Source organism: Chelonoidis abingdonii, chromosome 3 (genome assembly GCF_003597395.2).
Source record: "Chelonoidis abingdonii isolate Lonesome George chromosome 3, CheloAbing_2.0, whole genome shotgun sequence".
NCBI lineage: Eukaryota > Metazoa > Chordata > Testudines > Testudinidae > Chelonoidis > Chelonoidis abingdonii.
In genome coordinates, this window is record NC_133771.1 from 2,845,759 (window position 1) to 2,863,913 (window position 18,155).

Here is an 18,155-nt window from a genome sequence, read left to right on the forward strand (position 1 = left end):
GTTACTCACCTGTCCAATAATTAACTTCCAGGAAATGGCTTCCTCAACATTTTTACTCTTGCAAACCTAAGTACAACTCTGCTGATAGGATCCATCATTTTCCTCACATTTAAAGAGACATTGTCAGCCTAAAAACAAGTTTCCTTCCCTGTTACTAATGCTATCTCAGAAACTTGAAAATCATTTCTAAAATTCCATTTACTTCTCCATTCATGGAATGTGTATATAAAAATAGTATCAGAGGGGTAGCCGTGTTAGTCTGGATCTGTAAAAGCAGCAAAGAATCCTGTGGCACCTTATAGACTAACAGACGTTTTGGAGCATGAGCTTTCGTGAGTGAATACCCATTTGCATCTGACGAAGTGGGTATTCACTCACGAAAGCTCATGCTCCAAAACGTCTGTTAGTCTATAAGGTGCCACAGGATTCTCTGCTGCTTATATAAAAATATTTATTCTTTGCACTCAACTGTGAAACTAGACTGATTAGTTTCACTTTCTGGTTCTCAAGCTGTAGGGTCTGGATTGCAATCCAATCAGGGGAACATTTAAATCTAAATAACCTTTTTTTGTTATAATGTTTTATGTCACAAACATTGCTTTGACATTAGGTATTTTGAGTATTCTATTTTTACATTGGCATTTATTATAAAGTGCTATCACTGTAATATCTGAATGCTAAAGCCAAAAATGTTATCTCTAAACTACTCCGCAATGTCCCTTGACTAACAGTAGCCAATAGGAAAGGTTTATTATTTTGCTGAAGAAACATTTTGGGACAGACAATTAGAACTGAGGCTGATGGGAAAAGTGTCAGTACTAAGACTGCTAACAAACGGAATGCTCCTACTCTGGCTTCAGGTTTTCCTATCTGAAACAACTGTTATTCAATACCCAGCATTGTGAAATGTGCAAAGCTTTCATGGTTTTGGGCAGATCTATTCATTCAGTAATCCAAACCCCATCCTTTCTAATGGTTATCTAGCCGTGTAACGCCCGCTGGTGAACCTAGGGATACTGTTCTATCAAGTTCCAGATAAAGAGCTTGTTTAATTGTGGTAAGATCAAAACCTTCCAGCCAAGAGGATTCATCGTATTGGGAAGGGGTAGCAACTGTAAAACTACTGACCCAACCACATATAGCTAAGGCACTAAACTGAGCTGTAAACTCTAGATCACCAGCTAATAAGGTTATAGTGACCACTAAAAAAGACTGTGGAGTCCTACTGACATCTTAGTGGGGTCATTACAAATCCCTAGATCTAGTTCCCTTCTTGCTAGGATAATGACTCTGTAAAGTAATTCAGTTCCTGCAGTAGTATTTCATGCAACAGCAGCTACTTATGACTCACAAGCAGCATCACACAGAGAAATAGGAGTACAGAACATGGGAAGCCAGACATGCAAATGCCAACTGAAGTGACACCACAAATATTAAGGGACTTGAGGGTTAGAATCAAAATTAGGGGCTCTACTTCTATTTTAAAATATACTGCTGAAAATAAAACTTCAGGTCTTTTAAAGTTAAAGTTGCAACAGGCATAAAATCCCAACAATACAAACTGGCCCACAGGCCACTTTGTGCTGTTCCCTCGATGTCTTCTACTCCCTTCTCAGGGCTGGCTCCAGGGGTTTTGCCGCCCCAAGCAGCCAAAAAAAAAAAAAAGCCGCGATTGCAATCTGCGGCAATTGAGTGGGAGGTCCTTCGCTCCGAGTGGGAGTGAGGAACCCTCTGCCGAATTGCCACCGAATAGCTGGACATGCCGCCCCTCTCCGGAGTGACCGCCCCAAGCACCTGCTTGCTAAGCTGGTGCCAGCCTGTCCCTTCTTAAAAGGCTTGTCAACATAGGAAAATTACACGTGTATAAACCAAGGTGTGGATTTAAAAACTGATATAATTATACCAATGTAAGTTCCCCTGGACATCACTATTATTCTGGTGTAAGGGCTTGTCTACATGACCCCCTGTTTGGAACGCATAGACCATGTGGGTGAGAATCAAAAGGTACCTAGTTTGTGTTTTAAACAGGGCTAAGTCAACAGGAACTAGGTACTCTTTAGTTCATGCCTGCAGCATCCACACAGGGGAGTTACAGCATGTCATGCTAATGTGCACTGCAATTCAGGCCCCATAATCGAAACTGTGAGACTGCATACACCCAGCAAAGGAGTGCCTGTTTTGGTTTAGTTTATGTCAGCTGGGAAGGAGGAATTATACCAGTATATATATACACACACACATATAACATTATACCTATGATCAATGGGGTGACCAAAAACTCGGTACACAGACTGGATATCAACTCATCTTAGACCAAGTGGCATGACAGCCAGGCATATAATCATGAGTTTTGGAAAAAGGCTATAAAAGCTGCTGACCCTGATTAGGGAAGTGGCAAGAAAGAAGAAGATAAATCATTATACCGGTATAACTGGTAAAACTTTCCTGTGTAGACAAGCCCTGACATAGCAAGGAAACAGAAATAGAGACCTCTCTCTCACTGCTTCAGAGAACAGGAGTCTTGTTCATTTTAGTTGCCAGTTAACTGTGTGCATGATACCATAATGTCCATCTGACACTGTATCCCACAATTCAAAGGATGCTGCAGAACTGCTTTTTGCACTGGGGAAGAGGAAAACTGCAAGTACTGTGTTACTACCCTAATGGGCACTTGCTCTAGAATGCACTAGGCCCGTAAAACAGAAGTACACCGCTATGACAGAATAAGTGTTTTTGCACGGCAGAAGCCAAAATGGTTCTTTTGCTTGGTTTGCTTTTTGCATGCACACCAGCATCACTAGCTATAGCATCTTGTATGTGCCAAATCTGAGGATATTGCTTACTGGTGAAATGCTGATGACAATGCATATCTGGCATGTCATAAAAAACAAGGTGCTATTTTTGTTGGTGTTAATTCTTCTGCCATGGAGCGATGGATTTAAAAATATTTACCTAGGTACAATTAGGGGACATACCCCGCCCCACCCCACAAATTTAGGTTGAGCAAGACTGAAGATGGGAATATCACACAGTTTATGATATTTCACTGCTGATAATCTCGGTTTGGAAGGTGGCACCCAGAGACAGGCAGGGAGGGAGATATTTTCAGTATCAAGGGGTTAACTTTCTTATCAACAAATAAATTGCCAAATAAAATGCATTATGTACAGTCATCTACATTGCTTATATTTAACAATAGCACCCCAGACACTCTTTTCATGTGAGGGGAAGGAGGAGTGGTACATTCGAACTGGAAAAAAAGCCCAAAGCTCTGAGAGGACTAGCTAATGGGGTACCTACTGATAACTTATTACACCTACTTTTTTAATATTGCTTCATTTTAAAAATGACTTTGGATTAAAAGTGATTTCTATGCCCTTTCATCAAAAAGATGCATGAATTTCTATCTAATCAACTTATTTGTTTCTTAAACAGAGACAACATGGAACTGGATGTGATTCTTGAGCCTGATGTTCTTTGCTGGGAAGAGGACTTTACCTATAGATAACCTAGTGCCTTGATACTGTGAAATGTGAGTTGGAGTTTGCTTAACTCACACTGTGGGAAGGGATGGGCATTTAAGAACTTTACTGGTCAGCCTGTTATACATTCTTGTTTCCAAGATGATGGTGCTGTAATACCTGTTCAATTATGATTGATTAATTTGGGTGACACTGTGAATATTAATGCTTTTGAGAGTGAAGGATTGATATCACTAGCTGCAACCTGGCATTAGATAGGCCAGCACTGGGTAATCTCCTCACATACAGCTTTGCAAGTAATCTCATTCATGACAGTAGCTCCCACTATGCCAGTCCTATGATCCCCCATACTTCTGCCAGTGCTCCTCATTCTTGACTTGTGACTTCTATTGCTAGAATCCTGGGTCTCTGAGTAAAAACTGGAGACCAGGCCAAAGGATCTGATGTTTTGAAACTTGAAGAAATGTCCTCAGGGGCACTGATGCAGCCAACTCAACCCTTGTGTCCTATGCCTTACACTTAGCTAGATATATGATCTTCTATATAAATTAGATTATTGTGGAGGTCCTCATTAGCCATGGCCAGCTTCCTGGCAAAAATATGTCAGCAGGTGTCATTTAGTGCATTTAACTTGTATAATGTATTCTCATGTTTGATGGTTGGAAATTGGGCGGGAGACACCTCAGTACTAACACTGTAATGCCTAATAAAGCAAGTTTGTGACATGTTGTTCAATTCATATTAGAGATCTCTGCTTTAAATGGTCTCTTAGAGTTGCTGATAGTCACTAGTTGCTTTTTATTACTTGAATTCTTGAAGATTATGACTACTATAGTTGCCTTTCCAATCTTCCAGAAGTAGTTGAGAACCAAGGTGTTACCTTCCCATGGACAATGTTATTGTAACTGATGAGTTGGAAAGGGAATGATATGCAACCAAAAACCCCAGCCACTATTGCACAACCCACTTTGGCTTCCAGAAACCTAGAGTCGGGGGGAAACTGATAGGCAACCATTTGAAAGGCTATCATAACACTAACGCTGCCCAGTTCTCAAACATCTGAATTAACAAAAGACTGAGCCAACCCTGAACTGATGCTCCAAACCTCAAAGTTCTGTGCCAGATAGTATAAAGGCTTCAATCTTCTCCATCTCCCAGTTCTTTTAATTTTTCCTGTTCTTCTCTTTGGCCATGGAAAGACCAAGGGGCTAAAATTTGGCTGGAAGTTCTCTCATCAATATAAAGCAGAGCTTAGGCTAACCTGGGATAGAGACTGATAGGAGGTGTGATTAATGAATCTGCAGGACAAGTCAAACATTGTCTCCTAAAAGATTGAAAAAATAATTTTTAAACAAAATAATGTGACATATTTACATGATTCCTTAAGTGCAAACTCTTGTCACAATTCACATAGTTGAGCTCGCTTAGACTCACTATACAACAAGGTGCTCTTTCTTCAATGAAAGAAGAACGCTACTCTGTATTCCTGATTCAGTAATGTGTCTCTTGTGCAAGGCAGTAAAACTCCTCTTTCTTCCCGCAAAGAATTTCAAAAGGAGGCACAAAACCAAGCCAGCCTTCTCCTCATCCCATATGTCTCAGTTACTGTACTACAAGGCAGGAGACACAGAGCTTAGAGGGGCCGATGCAGTCATCATGGCAGAAGGCACCACAACCCTTGCACATGATCATGGCTTTCAACCTGCAGTAGCATTTAGAAGGCGAATCCTCCATGTTGTTGTCATCACCAAAGGCTTGAACTGGGATGGTCTGATTGTGGTTGCCAGGGTTCATAGCCTGGCTGGCGGGAATGGTGGTTACAGTCACAGAGAAAGACATGACGTTCCCCATGCTACTGGCCAACTGATTGCACTCGGATAGCCCGGTCATGAGAGACCCTTGGTTCACGTCTGGAGAGGTGGAGACATTTATAGTGCCACTGTAACTAGGACCAATAAGCTGTGCTGCAGTGTTTCCATATAGCTTTGGAGGATGCGAATGGGAAAGCAGTGGAGGCTGCTGCAACACAGAGTCTGAAGATGGTGCAGAAGCACTGTAAGCCTCAGGATTGCTGTGCATCATTTTCCCCCTCATAGCATATGCCATTTGCTCCTGGGCTGCCTGAATTAAATCTCTTGCTAATGCAGTTCCATCAAACACCTGGCCTCCTGGGAACTGGTGAACACTTTCCTGGCTGTCTGCTGCTTGCTGAGATAAGACGGCCTCCTTTTTTACATTCTGTCTAACAGGCACATTGCAGTCTGAAGAAGCGTTTACACTGTGTGATATCTGTTCTCTTTCATGCTGGCCAGAGACTTGGGAAACCAGGGATTCCTCTTTTACCATGATATGTTCATGTTCATCACCAGTATTCTCATCATCTGCATCTCCTTCATCACTGCTGCTACCATTGCCAGCTATTTTTTCACATTCCCCAAATTCTATTTTTGGATCATCAGAAGGATCATTCAGACACAAGCGGGTCTCAGGATTCATGGACAGACCTCTCCTGAAACTCTCCGACCCGCGACCATAGGTGGAAATATTCAGCAGGTAATGGCCAGACATGGCAGGCTTCGACGTCCTCCTGCCCATGAAACCCAGCGTGAATCTCTGACTGGTGGAGCTGTTGTCTAATTGGAAACCTGAGTGAACGAGGCTGAACTGTGAAGGCTGCAGGACTGAGAACAGATTCTGCCTCTGAACCCGCTTGATAAGAGTCTGAAGGATCTGCTCTTGAGTGGCTTTGTCGAGTGCCTCTTGGCACTGGTATTGGTCAATACTAGTGCTCCTCGGGTCCTTTCCGGAAAAGAGGGGAAAGGTCCTTGGAAGATGGGGCAACTGCCTGCTTGGGAAAAATATCTTTCCAAGTTGCTGCATGGCTAAATTTGATTGTCTCTCACCACTTTCCCCTCCAGAGCCATTCCCAGCTGTGCTTGTGGCACTGGAAAATGCCGACCCTTTTGATTCATTTGGAGCTAATGGGACAGTTTTCATTTCTACTTTGGTGAGAGGCTTAGGCATGATTAGTTCCATTGGGACATCTTTACCTTGGAGCAGCTGGGTGACCAAGGGATTGTTAGCAGGAATATTGGAGCTTGTCTTCAGGAGGGGCCCACTTGTGCTCAAGGGAGATATATGCACTTTAAGGCTAGGGGCTACTGACAAAGTGCTATAGGATGGAGTAGAGATAGTAGATGCTACCATAACACCAGACTGATTTTCTGAGGTTACCACTGCCAGCGAAGACATGAGAGGGGAAAGAGGTTTGCTCTTAGGAATACTTAAGCTGGTCCCTTCTGTGACAGTAAGTGCTGACTTAGTCACATTTTTGTCAGCACCTGCTCTGGATACACTGACATAGACTGCTTCATCCCTGACAGGTGGCGCCCCTGAGATCTGGCTTAGACCTGCTGGAGCTGAAGGTGCTTTCTCTTGTCTGTCATTACTGAGAGTATATATGTGGCTTGAGACCACGGATGGTCTGGAAACCTGACTTACAGTCACATTTGGAGGGCTCACTTTTATTCTGTTCATTTTCTCTAACGTTGGTGGAGCTGGTGATGATGAATCTTTGCCTTTGTTGCTGGTTGCAGTTCTGGATTGTACTGTGGGTGTTTGCTGTAGTTGTGCTCTAGAGACACTGAGAGGTGCTGTCCACTTTGTGGCCTGGGTCTCCGCTTGGGAATGGGTCCCTGGACAATGGGGAAAAGGCCTTCTCGTACTTCCCCCGCTTCCAGTTCCTGCCAGTTCCAGTGCACTGCCTTTAGTTCCAGTTTCATTGGTTCCATTTGTTGCTGTACTACTCTTCTCCTCTCTTCCTCCCCCTCCTGGGCCACCACCACCTCCTGGACCAGGCCCTGGGATGGCTCCCCCATTGGAGGCAGCAGCGGCGGCGGCTGCTGCTGCAGCAGCTGCCCTCTGGGCCTTGGCCAGCTGGGCTTTTGCTTTGATGTCTGCCAAAGTCCTGGCCCCTGTTCTTCCCGGACTGGTGACACAGGTTGGAAAGTAAGCCCTGGGAGAGACCTGGCTAGCAAGAAATGGCATTGGGGAGATTCTGGAGACAGGAATCTGGAAAAAAGTAGAAAAGAGACAACATTGAGCAGAAGGGAATTTTCTACTCACATAAATTTTAAATCTGTAGCATTCAGAAATTTATACATTAAGACAAATCCTTAGTAGTCTTCAGTTAAATTAAATGGGAAAAATGGCTGGTAAAGATCTAATTTAATCCTGTGAAGGCAGTTGAGAAATCCAAGGTACAACAGGCATGAGAGAGAATTCAATGCCCATGTAGCTTCGTCTTGGAAGGGGCAAAATTATGGGAATAAGTAATTCTGGATACACTTTTCTGATCACCATTTAGGTCAGAGACGTGAATTATTGATTGTGTCTACAAATCAGGGAGTGAGACATTAAAGAGCCTAAACTGTGGGTGCAAGTAACTGTGGGAACAATTTTACATCAGCAATTATTTGTACCCATGCTTTTGCATACATAAAAATGGGGCTATTTTTGAAACTATTACCATAAGATGTAGACACTGAAGTTCTCTCATTGTGTATAACACACTGCCAGTGAAGGAGCTGCAGCTATCTGTATACACACAGCCCTGTTGGCAGAGACAGTGTCACATGACCTAAAAAATATGTCCATTATTTGCCAAACGGTCAGTAGTAGTAAAGGTATTTGATAAATGGAACCTTCCCTTCACAGCCTCTCTCTTATTTTTCCCTTACACCAGTGGCTGATCTACATCTAGATTGCAGCAGGAATCTAAGCTCTTGCTAAGCCTCAGCAAGTAGTTGGCTCTTAGAGCTGAGAGGTCACCCGAAAAAGTCCTTCCCATTTTCTGCTTGGATTGAGAGAGAGACAGCACATTGCATCCCGTCTGTCACACCAACCCCCAAAGGAGTGATACGTAGTCTGGAGGTCCTGGTGCTCTGTTTGGGGAGCTGGTTTTTGTTTGACATAATGTGGGAAGCTGCCAATATCCCTCAATCCTCATCCACTATCAAGTCTTGGGGATGTTCACACATCTAGAGTGCACTGCACACTCCTCCCTGCTATTTGTCTTGGGGACTCCTCGACAGCCTTCCCAGTGCTGCTCCATATTGATCTATAGTGTCTCCTATTATTCCAGTCCTGGGCTTTTACAACTGTGCCACTGTATTGACCTGAAATACCCTTTGACAAGTGTGCAGGTGTCAGAGAGCCTTATTTAACACAGTCAGCAGGCCAGCAGACTCCCGTGGCCAAATAGCAGGGCTTTGGGATTCCTGTATCAAATACTTTCATTACTATAACATGCATGAAGCGGGATTTACATCGACAGTCGAAATCAAAATAGAGGCAAAACATTTTTGTAAGAGTTGTCAGTGGAAGTGGCCTGTATAACCCCATGATGGGCTTGTTTCCAGTTTCCTTTACCTTGAGTGGGGGAACCTTTCGCCCCTGTGCCCCCTCCCCAGCCGCAGGAAAGGACTGCGCTTGGGTCCGAAATGACTGCTGGTACTGGCAGCTGTCCGTAACTCGTGGCTTTTTTTCAGGACTGATTGGTGCTTCCTCCTGACTCTCTGACTTCCTCTTGAGGCCCTCAGCACTGACATCCATTTGTTCAGTTGCAAGGGGTTCCTTTTTAGGTGTCTCCTGTGGAGTCACTTGACTCGCCATGCTTGCCACTGCTTCGCCTGCTTTGGGGCTCTTTGGTTTGTTTGGAGCCAAGGCTGAGGTGCTTGTGTTCTCCTTTACTGACAGATCCTTGGATGGAGTGTGCTGTCTTTCTTCGTCTGCCTTCTGACCAGAGGCAGCTTGTGGCTTCTCTTGCATGGATTCCTTAGTACCCTTCAGAGGCCTAGAGAGAGTTTGCTCATTAAGTTTCAGAGCATTGTTATCTGAGGAATTTACTGATGCTGCAGGTTTGCCTGATTGGGGATGCACATCTTCTCTTCTCTCCTCTCCTCCTTTTTTCACTGCTGGTAGTGGCACCTGCACTGCTTGTGCTTTAGACTCTGACAGAGGAGTTCTCTCTTCTTTACTGGGTGGTGCCTTGGAGACTAGCATGCATTTCATCTGTTCAGCTGGTGGATTCCTAGCCTGTGTGTCATGAGTGCTGGTGTACATTGTCAGTCTCTTGGATTCTTCAGGACTCATTCCAGAACTAACAAGAAAAAAGAAAAATTATGTATTGTAAAACATAAGTCTGAAAAAAACATTATTTTGCCATGAAAATGTGGGCAGAGGGTTTTGTATCCATACTAGACTCTAAAGAAACACTTCACACATACCATTTCCCCTGATTTTAAGCCCATCATTTTTGATGCTCTTCATTGTAGCTATCACTCTTCCAACCCACACAGGTCCTGCAGCAGCGCTCTTTAAAAACCAACCAGAAGGGAGGGGCCCTGTTACATGGCACAGGGCTTTCCTTCTACACAGATGTTAATTATCCCAGGTCACAAACTGAAAAGGATTTGACCAATGGCGAAACTGTTCAACATTCAAGAAGTTACTATGGCTGGCTATAAAAGTTCCCTTTAAGCAGCCATCCCTGGATATAGCAGTAGGAGACTCCAACAAACCCAGAGGGCTTCCATCTGGCTCCCCTAAACCTTAACCTCACAACCTGGAGTTTACAAAGGGGATCTGGAAATGGATACAACCCCCCAAGAGACTGAACCATTTTTTTCAGCATTTTGTGTAGTACTGAAGCACCCTCAGTCTAAAAAAGTTAAGGAATAAACATCCTCCAGGAGAGCATTTCTGTTTGCAGATGAATAAAGATCTCCACATCTAAAATTTTTCTCAACCCTGCACCCTCAGGAAGCTGGGAGCTCTCACTAGACTGCCCCTAATCCCCCACCAGCCTGGGTAACAAATGAACAAGCTGGAAATCTGAACCTGAATTCTCAGAAAAGCAGCTGATGCAGCATTCACCCCCAGCACACTATCTTGTAATAGCTACTGATACAAACTTGGTCTGTGGCATGAATAAAAAGTCAGATGTCTACTGAAGCCAGAGAGCACCATGGGATTGATTCCTACCAGCCCAATGATAATTAACGTGATTTTAAACACTTTCTCACATGTTAGTTTCATAACCATTGTCTTTTTCAAGAAGAAACTCTTGGCAGACAGAGATGTCATGTGGTACAACAGTATCCATTTCTGAGAAGTGCAGAAACCAGATCTGCAGCTCCCTCCAATCCTGCCCTTGTACAAGGAATCTCCATTAGTGTGCTGTCCCTAGTGCAGGAGCATTATTTACTACAGACCAAGAGGGGCAGTTGCCCTCCCCAGACCTTCGTCTGCTCCCCTTCCCCTGACTTCATAGGTCTATATTCTCCATGATGTCTTCCACTTTTGGTTCACCTCATTCTTTTCAGGATATACTATAATTACACATAATGTTCTTTATGCTGACAACTTCCCCTCCCACCCCCCACTCTTCAACACACAAGAATTTTTCTGAAATAATACCCCTGCTGCAAGAACCTGGAGACATTGCAGGAAAGGACACTTGACTTTTTAGTGAAGTCTACTGTTGTCAAGTGTATTTTAAAAAAGGGCTTAACCTTTGGGGCAGTTTAACAAACTAAGACCTCATCTCTATCGGCCAGCGCCTGCTGCTCCACATTCGTCTGTGTCATCAACCCACCAGAGCTTGGATACTCATGATCATGAGAATAAGGTTTGGAGCAGCCCAAGCTCCCTGAGGGTTAAAGTAGCACAGATGAATGGGCAGAAGGCGAGGTGATATCCCAGAGCTGAGCACAGCTCTTCATCACTGAAGTTCTGTAGAGAGACGAACACTTTATTAATTATTTTTACAATATCAATCCTACCTCTGTTCTTTTCACTTTATTATAGCATACAGCTACTGATCGAGGAACCTAAAATGTCCTGCAAACCCTCATCCCACAGTGGGGAGGCCGGGCTGCTTGTAGCTAGGAATAAGGCAGACAGAACAATCTGTGAAATCCACACCATACTTATTCTGAGAGTTCAGCTCAACAGTGTGTGAATCAAGACATAAAGGGAATTCACACAGTTTTGCACAACTGCGGAACATGTGAAGGTCAAAAATCACAATCAAAGACAAAGTAAATGTGAATAATTTAGTTGGCTGGAATATGCCAAGAGAACCTTAAGAGATGGACCTTCCAAAACTGTGAGAATGGGGGTGGGGAAGAGAGGTGTGAAGCCTAGACTACATCCACCACTACAACAGGCAAGGAAGACTAAAGCTAGATGGGATAAAGCACTGGAAACATGTTTTAGGGAATAATCCAGCACAGACCAGAATTAATTGGATGACCTAATAGGTCTTTTCTGTGATTCCATTACAGCCAGATGTAGTTAATCCTCAATCAATTTAGAAGTCCAGTGAAAAAGAGGGTCCCATGAAAGAAAATGAGCTCCGAATTCTGGGAACTGATGCCTCAGGACATGCCTTGAAAGAAAAGACAATCCAGTTTCTTACCTTTGACCATAGTAACTCTCAAAGAATCGTTCCTTCCATAGCTCCACCTTCTTCTCCTTTTCAATCTCCTGCCGTATTCTCAGTTGCATTTCTGGGGTGAACTCACCTGCAATATACAGAAGGATATCAGCAAGAAGGTCAATCAACAAGAAGAATTAGGCCAACTGCAATCATGAGAGACAGCCAGACTTCAAGATCCCTGTCATTTTTTAGATAAACCAGGGCATTGGGAACTACTACAACAAGGTTTCTTTTACAGACTATGTATTATTACGGATGTAACACAATGGCCTTGACTTGCAACTATTAGTTTACTCGTACTGTCTTTCAAGAGGGGATGTAAAACCAAGGTCTTGTGGTCATTTAAGAATCCTATGGCAGTATTTGCAGTTAATAGGGATTAAGCCTCAATGTCCTAACAAATTCCAGCTTGGGTACTTGCATTCTGCCTCTTTAAATTCCCATTTCAATTTCAGCTTAGAATAAGAAATAAAGAATAATCTTATTCATCACTACTGGGTAGCGTTGCTGGATGCCATTAAACCACTTTTGTAGTCCAGAGGTGGCTACAATTCATGCCTCGTGAAATGGTCAATAATGTTATTTAATTTTCCAACTGTGCCTGTCATAAAAGTTAAAAACAAGCTATCAAAACATGTCAACTAAACCTAAAAACCTTCCCACACCAGAATATACCCCTTTCTATTATTCCTCCTCTGCCAATCGAATCTTCCTCCCCGCCCCCAAGAAGGCTGGGAAAACAGCTGAGATTTGCAGTGTTGTATGAAGCCAGGCTCTAGCAGCTCATGGGAAAGGAAGGAAGTTTCTAAGCCAAGAACTCATAGATGCCGGACCACTTCCATTTAAGCCACAAAGCTGTTAACTAAGGATCCACAGAGGACCCTACCTGCCATACTATCATACTATGAGAGCCACAGTTCTCTCGAATAGCCAAGACCCAATTCATTTAAGACTGTATAAATCAAACCCAGTACTTTAACCGTCTTCTAGAAATCAGCTGGCAGCCAGTGCAGATCACAGAGTAATGGTGTAATGTGCTCTCTGTGTGGAAAATAAACGGTTGGTTATCCTACAGTAACTGTGGTTCTTTGATATGCTGTAGTCTGTGTGGATCTCACTGTAGATGCACATATGCCTCATGTGAGAGACAGGAAACTTTTCAAAGCCGCATGTGCACCCTGTGCCTCCTCATGCTCCTGTACAAGAGCATTAAAGGCAGAGCAACTGCAAGCCTTCCTCAGGCCCCATGCAACTCAAAGCCTGGGATTTCTGGGTACTCCAAAAAGCAGGGAAGAAGGGTGCATCATGGGATTCACCCCGACTACAGTGTCTCCAAGTATCACAGTTACTGTAGAGCAGCGGTTCTCAAACTGTGGGTCAGGACTCCAAAGTCGGTGGCTTAGGCTTGCTGAAGCCCGGGGCCAGAGCCGAAGCCTGAGCCCCACTTCCTGGGGCTGAAGCTGAAGCTTGAGCCCCACCGCCTGGGGCCAAAGCCAAAGCCTGAGGGCTTCAGCCCTAGGCAGCAAGGCTCAGGTTACAGGCCCCCTGCCTGGGGCTGAAGCCCTTGGGCTTTGTGGTTGGCCTCCTCGCCCAGGGCAGTGGGGCTCGGGCTTTGGCCCCTCTCACCTGGCACGGTGGGGCTTGGGAAGGCTCAGGCTTTGGTCCCCCTTCCTGGGGTCGGGTAGTATTTTTTGTTGTCAGAAGGGGGTTGCGGTGCAATGAAGTTTGATAGCCCTTGCTGTAGAGTGAGTAAGGGTTCTTTTTTCTTCAAGTGTATGTCAGTATGGATCCCATTGTAGTGACTGGCAAGTAGTATTCTCTCGGGATGGTGGGAATGAGAACTATCAGTTGCATCAGTCAAACAGACTGGAATATTGCTCTGCCAAACTTGGCATCTGACCTAGCAGCTAAATCCTCAGATTGGCTGTTCTCTAAACCAATCAGATGAAGCTATATGATGGTGGTACACAAAGCATGTTTCTGCCACACTGTCATCCAGACAACGATGAATTGACATTCATAATTTTAGTACATCTTTGAAATAAAGCAGTTGAGATAGAAAGGTGCCCCATTTGCTTTGATAAACAACATCTCTGTATGCACTTAGAAGCCGTGGTCAGCATGCAGCCCAGGGGACAAATGAAGCTCACATGGTTCTGCAATGTGGCACATGGCTGCCCTTTTCTTCTGTATAAAAGTGTGGCTCACAGAAACTGCCAGTTCCAACTACAGTGTGGCTTGGATGAAGATGGAATGTTTCACTCTGCTTCCCTATAGCCTCTGCAGGTTTGTACCTGGGGTATACATGAAATGTATATGCAGGTTCCATAAGTGAGCCATGTTTGCTCACCCCAGTTTAGTCTCTCTTTTCTAATGAGAACAGTGCATCTCCATTACCATCCCAGCACATTACTTTTCAAGTATCTCTGCCTCATCTCACTCATTATGTGCTGCAAGTCACATTTTTTCAAAGGACAAGTCTCCAATCAAACCTACTCTCTGCTCTTCAGTCTGGATAACCACTAGCTGGCACTTTGTCCTCACTGACCATTTTGAGTGCAGCTGTTTTCACCTGTTAAATCACTGTAGGACTGGAATTTCTCCATTATGCATTCACTAAACACCTTTTATTTAATATTTATAGAGAGTCTTTGATGATATTAATTAAAGAAACAGAAGAAAATATTAAGATGACTGGAAAATGGGTGAATAACATTCACTATGTAGATGACAAAGTGCTGTTGGCTGATTCAGAAGAATGTCTGATCAAGTTGGTGGAGATTATGTATGAACACGGCAGAGTATGGTCTAGAACTGAATGTGGATAAGGCATGGTGATATGCAAGAATCCTGGGAAAACATGCAAGATTCCAATGAATGACACAACTGTACAGCAAGTGAGATTATTGCTTTCGGATGCATCATTATAGAAGATGGAAGATCAGAAACTGAAGTCAGCACCAAAACAGCAAGGATGAGAGACATTCTGGAAGAATAAACATCTGATGAGAAGAGACATAAATCTGAAGATTAAAGTCCAGCTCCTAAAAACTTACATTTGGCCTCTGTTAAATCACTGCTGTGAAACACGGACATGCAAACAATTGATAATAAAGAAATTACAGTTCTTTGAATTATGGTGTTATAGAAGAATTCTACAAATATAATGGATAAACCGTGTAACCAACAAAAAAGATATTGGAGATGACTGGAACTCAGCAAACACTAGTCAGAGATCTTATGAAAAGAAAGATTTGATTTGCAGAGCACATTTTAAGGCGTTCAGCAGACAGTGCATGTTTATGGGCATTGGAAAGGAAAGTTGATGGCAGAAGAACACAAGGCTGAAAATGAAGACCTTAGGGGCAGACCATGTGGTATGCTGGGGGGATCAAGAGGGTTATTTTCCCACAAAAAGATTAGAAGAGGATCATAACAAATGGACTATCATGACTGCAAACCTCCAGTAATGGAGATGCCACATAAGAAGAACCTCCTCAGAAGTTCACAGTTTATAGCTGCTTGCTTCCCAGTGGCAAGAGACTCACCTTCTGACAACCTCTCCTTCCAGCCTTGGGCGGCTGAAGTGAAGAACTCATTGTTGAGTGCTGAGCCACTCATCTTCATCAAACCGTCTGCCCCAACCTGAGAGAAACAATAAAGCAAGCAAATGTTAACTCATTGAATACAGACTTAAGTGCCATGTACTGCCACCCGGGGACCAGAGGAGCAGATTTTGGTCTGAAGATCACTGCTTCGACTGACAATGCCTCATAGCACTCCAAAGCTGCTCTTCTGATTGATCCAGGAGTAAAATTATTGGCCTCATAAGGCCCTTCTTCATCTAAGTCTGGGTCCCATAGAATCCTGCTGGATTTCTCTTGCCCCGATCCTCTACCCTCCCACTGCCATGCACACGTACACAATAAAAACCCTGGACAAATGAGAATCACAGGACCCTACAGGAGACAGGGAGAAGCACAAGCTGATGCTTTACAAGTCGCACTACTCATAACATAAAAGAAGCATTACGACTACCTCTCAAAAGGCTTCTGCAGGTACACGCTGCCCTCCCTTCTAAATGATCACAGAGTAAACTCTGAGCTGCTGTCAAAAGCAGCAACGCTGGCAATTTCCAGGGGAAAACAAAAAGGCACACAAAGAGGAAGTCACTGGCATTGTTTAATTGTACTTTCCTGTCTGTCAGTCTCCATATATTGTTTCTGGAGCTCCTTGCAGCAAGGACCATCTTTATGTTCTGTGTTTCTAAAGTGCCTACCACAATGGGGGCCTGGCCCACTGGGACTCCCAGGTGCTATGAAAATACGTATAATAAAAGTGTCAAATGCGCAGAATCACAGCCATGGATATTTCAGACAGACCTGTGCCCAATGGGGGCCTATGAAATAATCAACCAAGCAGAACAGCTATGCTTCAGTGCGGTGTGCAAACAGAGAAAGCGTGTACTCTTGGCCAGGAGCTGTACACTGACCACTCCGAGGAATGGTAACAGGGGTAACAGGAGAAGATCTGGGTTTCTTTCTGCTCAATGTATCATAGAATTACGAGTCTCATATCAGAAACAAGCAAAAACCACACAGTTCCATAAATCAGAGCAGCTCACCAGGGGCCAATGGATGGTGGCTTTTGTTTTTTATACAAGATAGAAACCTTACTGTTAGGTTCCTGGCACTCTAAATCTGCCAACACTCAAACAAGAGAGAGATTTAGGGCAAAGGGAAGAAGAATTATGCAGCAAGCTTTCAACAATGCAAGATTTGTTTCTTTAAGAGAAGCATTGTTTTCACTTAATGTCAGCATTTGTGGTATAGATAATTTAGTTTAAAACAATGGCAGTGACTAACAGTGGGTTTGCGTGGGACAGACTTTCACTGAGTTCTACAATGAGGAGTAGCTGAGCAGCTGTGTTGTAATGATTTGGGAAAGCAGAGCTCTTTCTCCTGCTCGACTGCATGGAGCAGAATCCCTCACCTTGGCCATGGCTTAGTATATGTGCAGAGTTGGTGTGGCTGGGTGTGAGGACATGCTTCTCTCAGCATCAGGTACTGGCAATTGCTGGAGGCCAGTTGGAGAGCTAGGTGGACCCTGGGTCATGTCTGATAAAGCACACTTTTGGTATGTGCCTTTCTGCTCTCTATGAGCCCGTTAGATAGTATTTTGATTTTCTGCACCAACACCCACACCATCCACTGGATCTCAGCCAAACACATGGAAGACAAGTGTGTGACCACACAGATTTGGCACATCTATGGCTTTACCTCTTCCCTTCTCCAGTGTTCTAGTTTAAACAACTTTCCTTCTCCAGTTTATAAAGCCTGCAAATTCTCCAAGGAGCAAAATAGCACTGAGAGTGCTGAGCAGTTCTAAGAAAATTACCACAGTATTAGCTGAAATCTAAAATCCATCATTGGGGTCAGACAACATTTATTCAACTAGTCAGAACTCTTTCCCAATCAAATTCTGATTCAGCACAGTGACTTGGCATGTAGAGTGAACTAGATTGCACAAGCTAGAGCCTTGGTAAAACAAGATCACATTGCAGGAAGAAAAGGAATGCAGGGGGGAGGAATCTGTGACTTTCCAGTGGGGTTGCCAACAGGAAAATGTGCATTGTTTGCTAGGGCAAAAATTCTCAAGAGCCTAAGTGAGCCCAGGTTTTTAATCTACAAAAAATCATCCCAGCAGCCCTCCCTGCCTAATATTCTTTCCACACTGAACACTTCAAAGGTAGAATTTTGAGGTTAGTCTGCAGTTTACAGTGCAGGGCCCCTACAGCTTTCTACACAAAGAGGTCTAAAGGGTATTCCCCAGTGTAGTCCCAGGGGTGTTGTGCTTTTGGAGCTGGAGAAAAAGGAAGAAAAGACCTGCTAATATGTTACTCTAGAAGTCAGAGGGATATTGATTGTAAGTACTGCTGGAGGAAGTTACAAAATAGCATTTTAGCAGAGATGCTTTCTGAGGTTATAGTGAAACTAGACAATCTTTCCAAGCTGTAACCAAAAGGGCTCACAGTTCCCATTTGAAGGAAGATAAAATTTACTAACAAAGTTGGGGCACTGTACCCTGGGCATTTTATTATACTAAACTAGTAGTCAAGATAGTCTTCACTGGAGTCTCGTGAGGCTTGGGATAGAACGTGGGAAGATGGA

At 43.8% G+C, this 18,155-nt stretch overlaps 1 protein-coding gene across 9 annotated transcripts in view; it reads right to left on the reverse strand.

The window, feature by feature from the left end:
* Positions 1-4,814: 4,814 nt before the first annotated feature.
* Positions 4,815-18,155, reverse strand: part of ASXL2 (ASXL transcriptional regulator 2) — a 228,302-nt gene continuing 214,961 nt past the window's right edge. For all 9 annotated transcript variants that reach the window (XM_075063555.1, XM_032762361.2, XM_075063556.1 and 6 more), the window contains 4 exons: positions 15,534-15,630; positions 11,965-12,070; positions 8,913-9,642; positions 4,815-7,553 (listed from right to left, as the gene is read on the reverse strand). In XM_075063555.1, the coding sequence (XP_074919656.1) occupies positions 5,085-7,553; positions 8,913-9,642; positions 11,965-12,070; positions 15,534-15,630 (3,402 nt within the window). In that variant the 3' untranslated portion in view covers positions 4,815-5,084. The remainder of the gene's footprint in view (positions 7,554-8,912; positions 9,643-11,964; positions 12,071-15,533; positions 15,631-18,155) is intronic.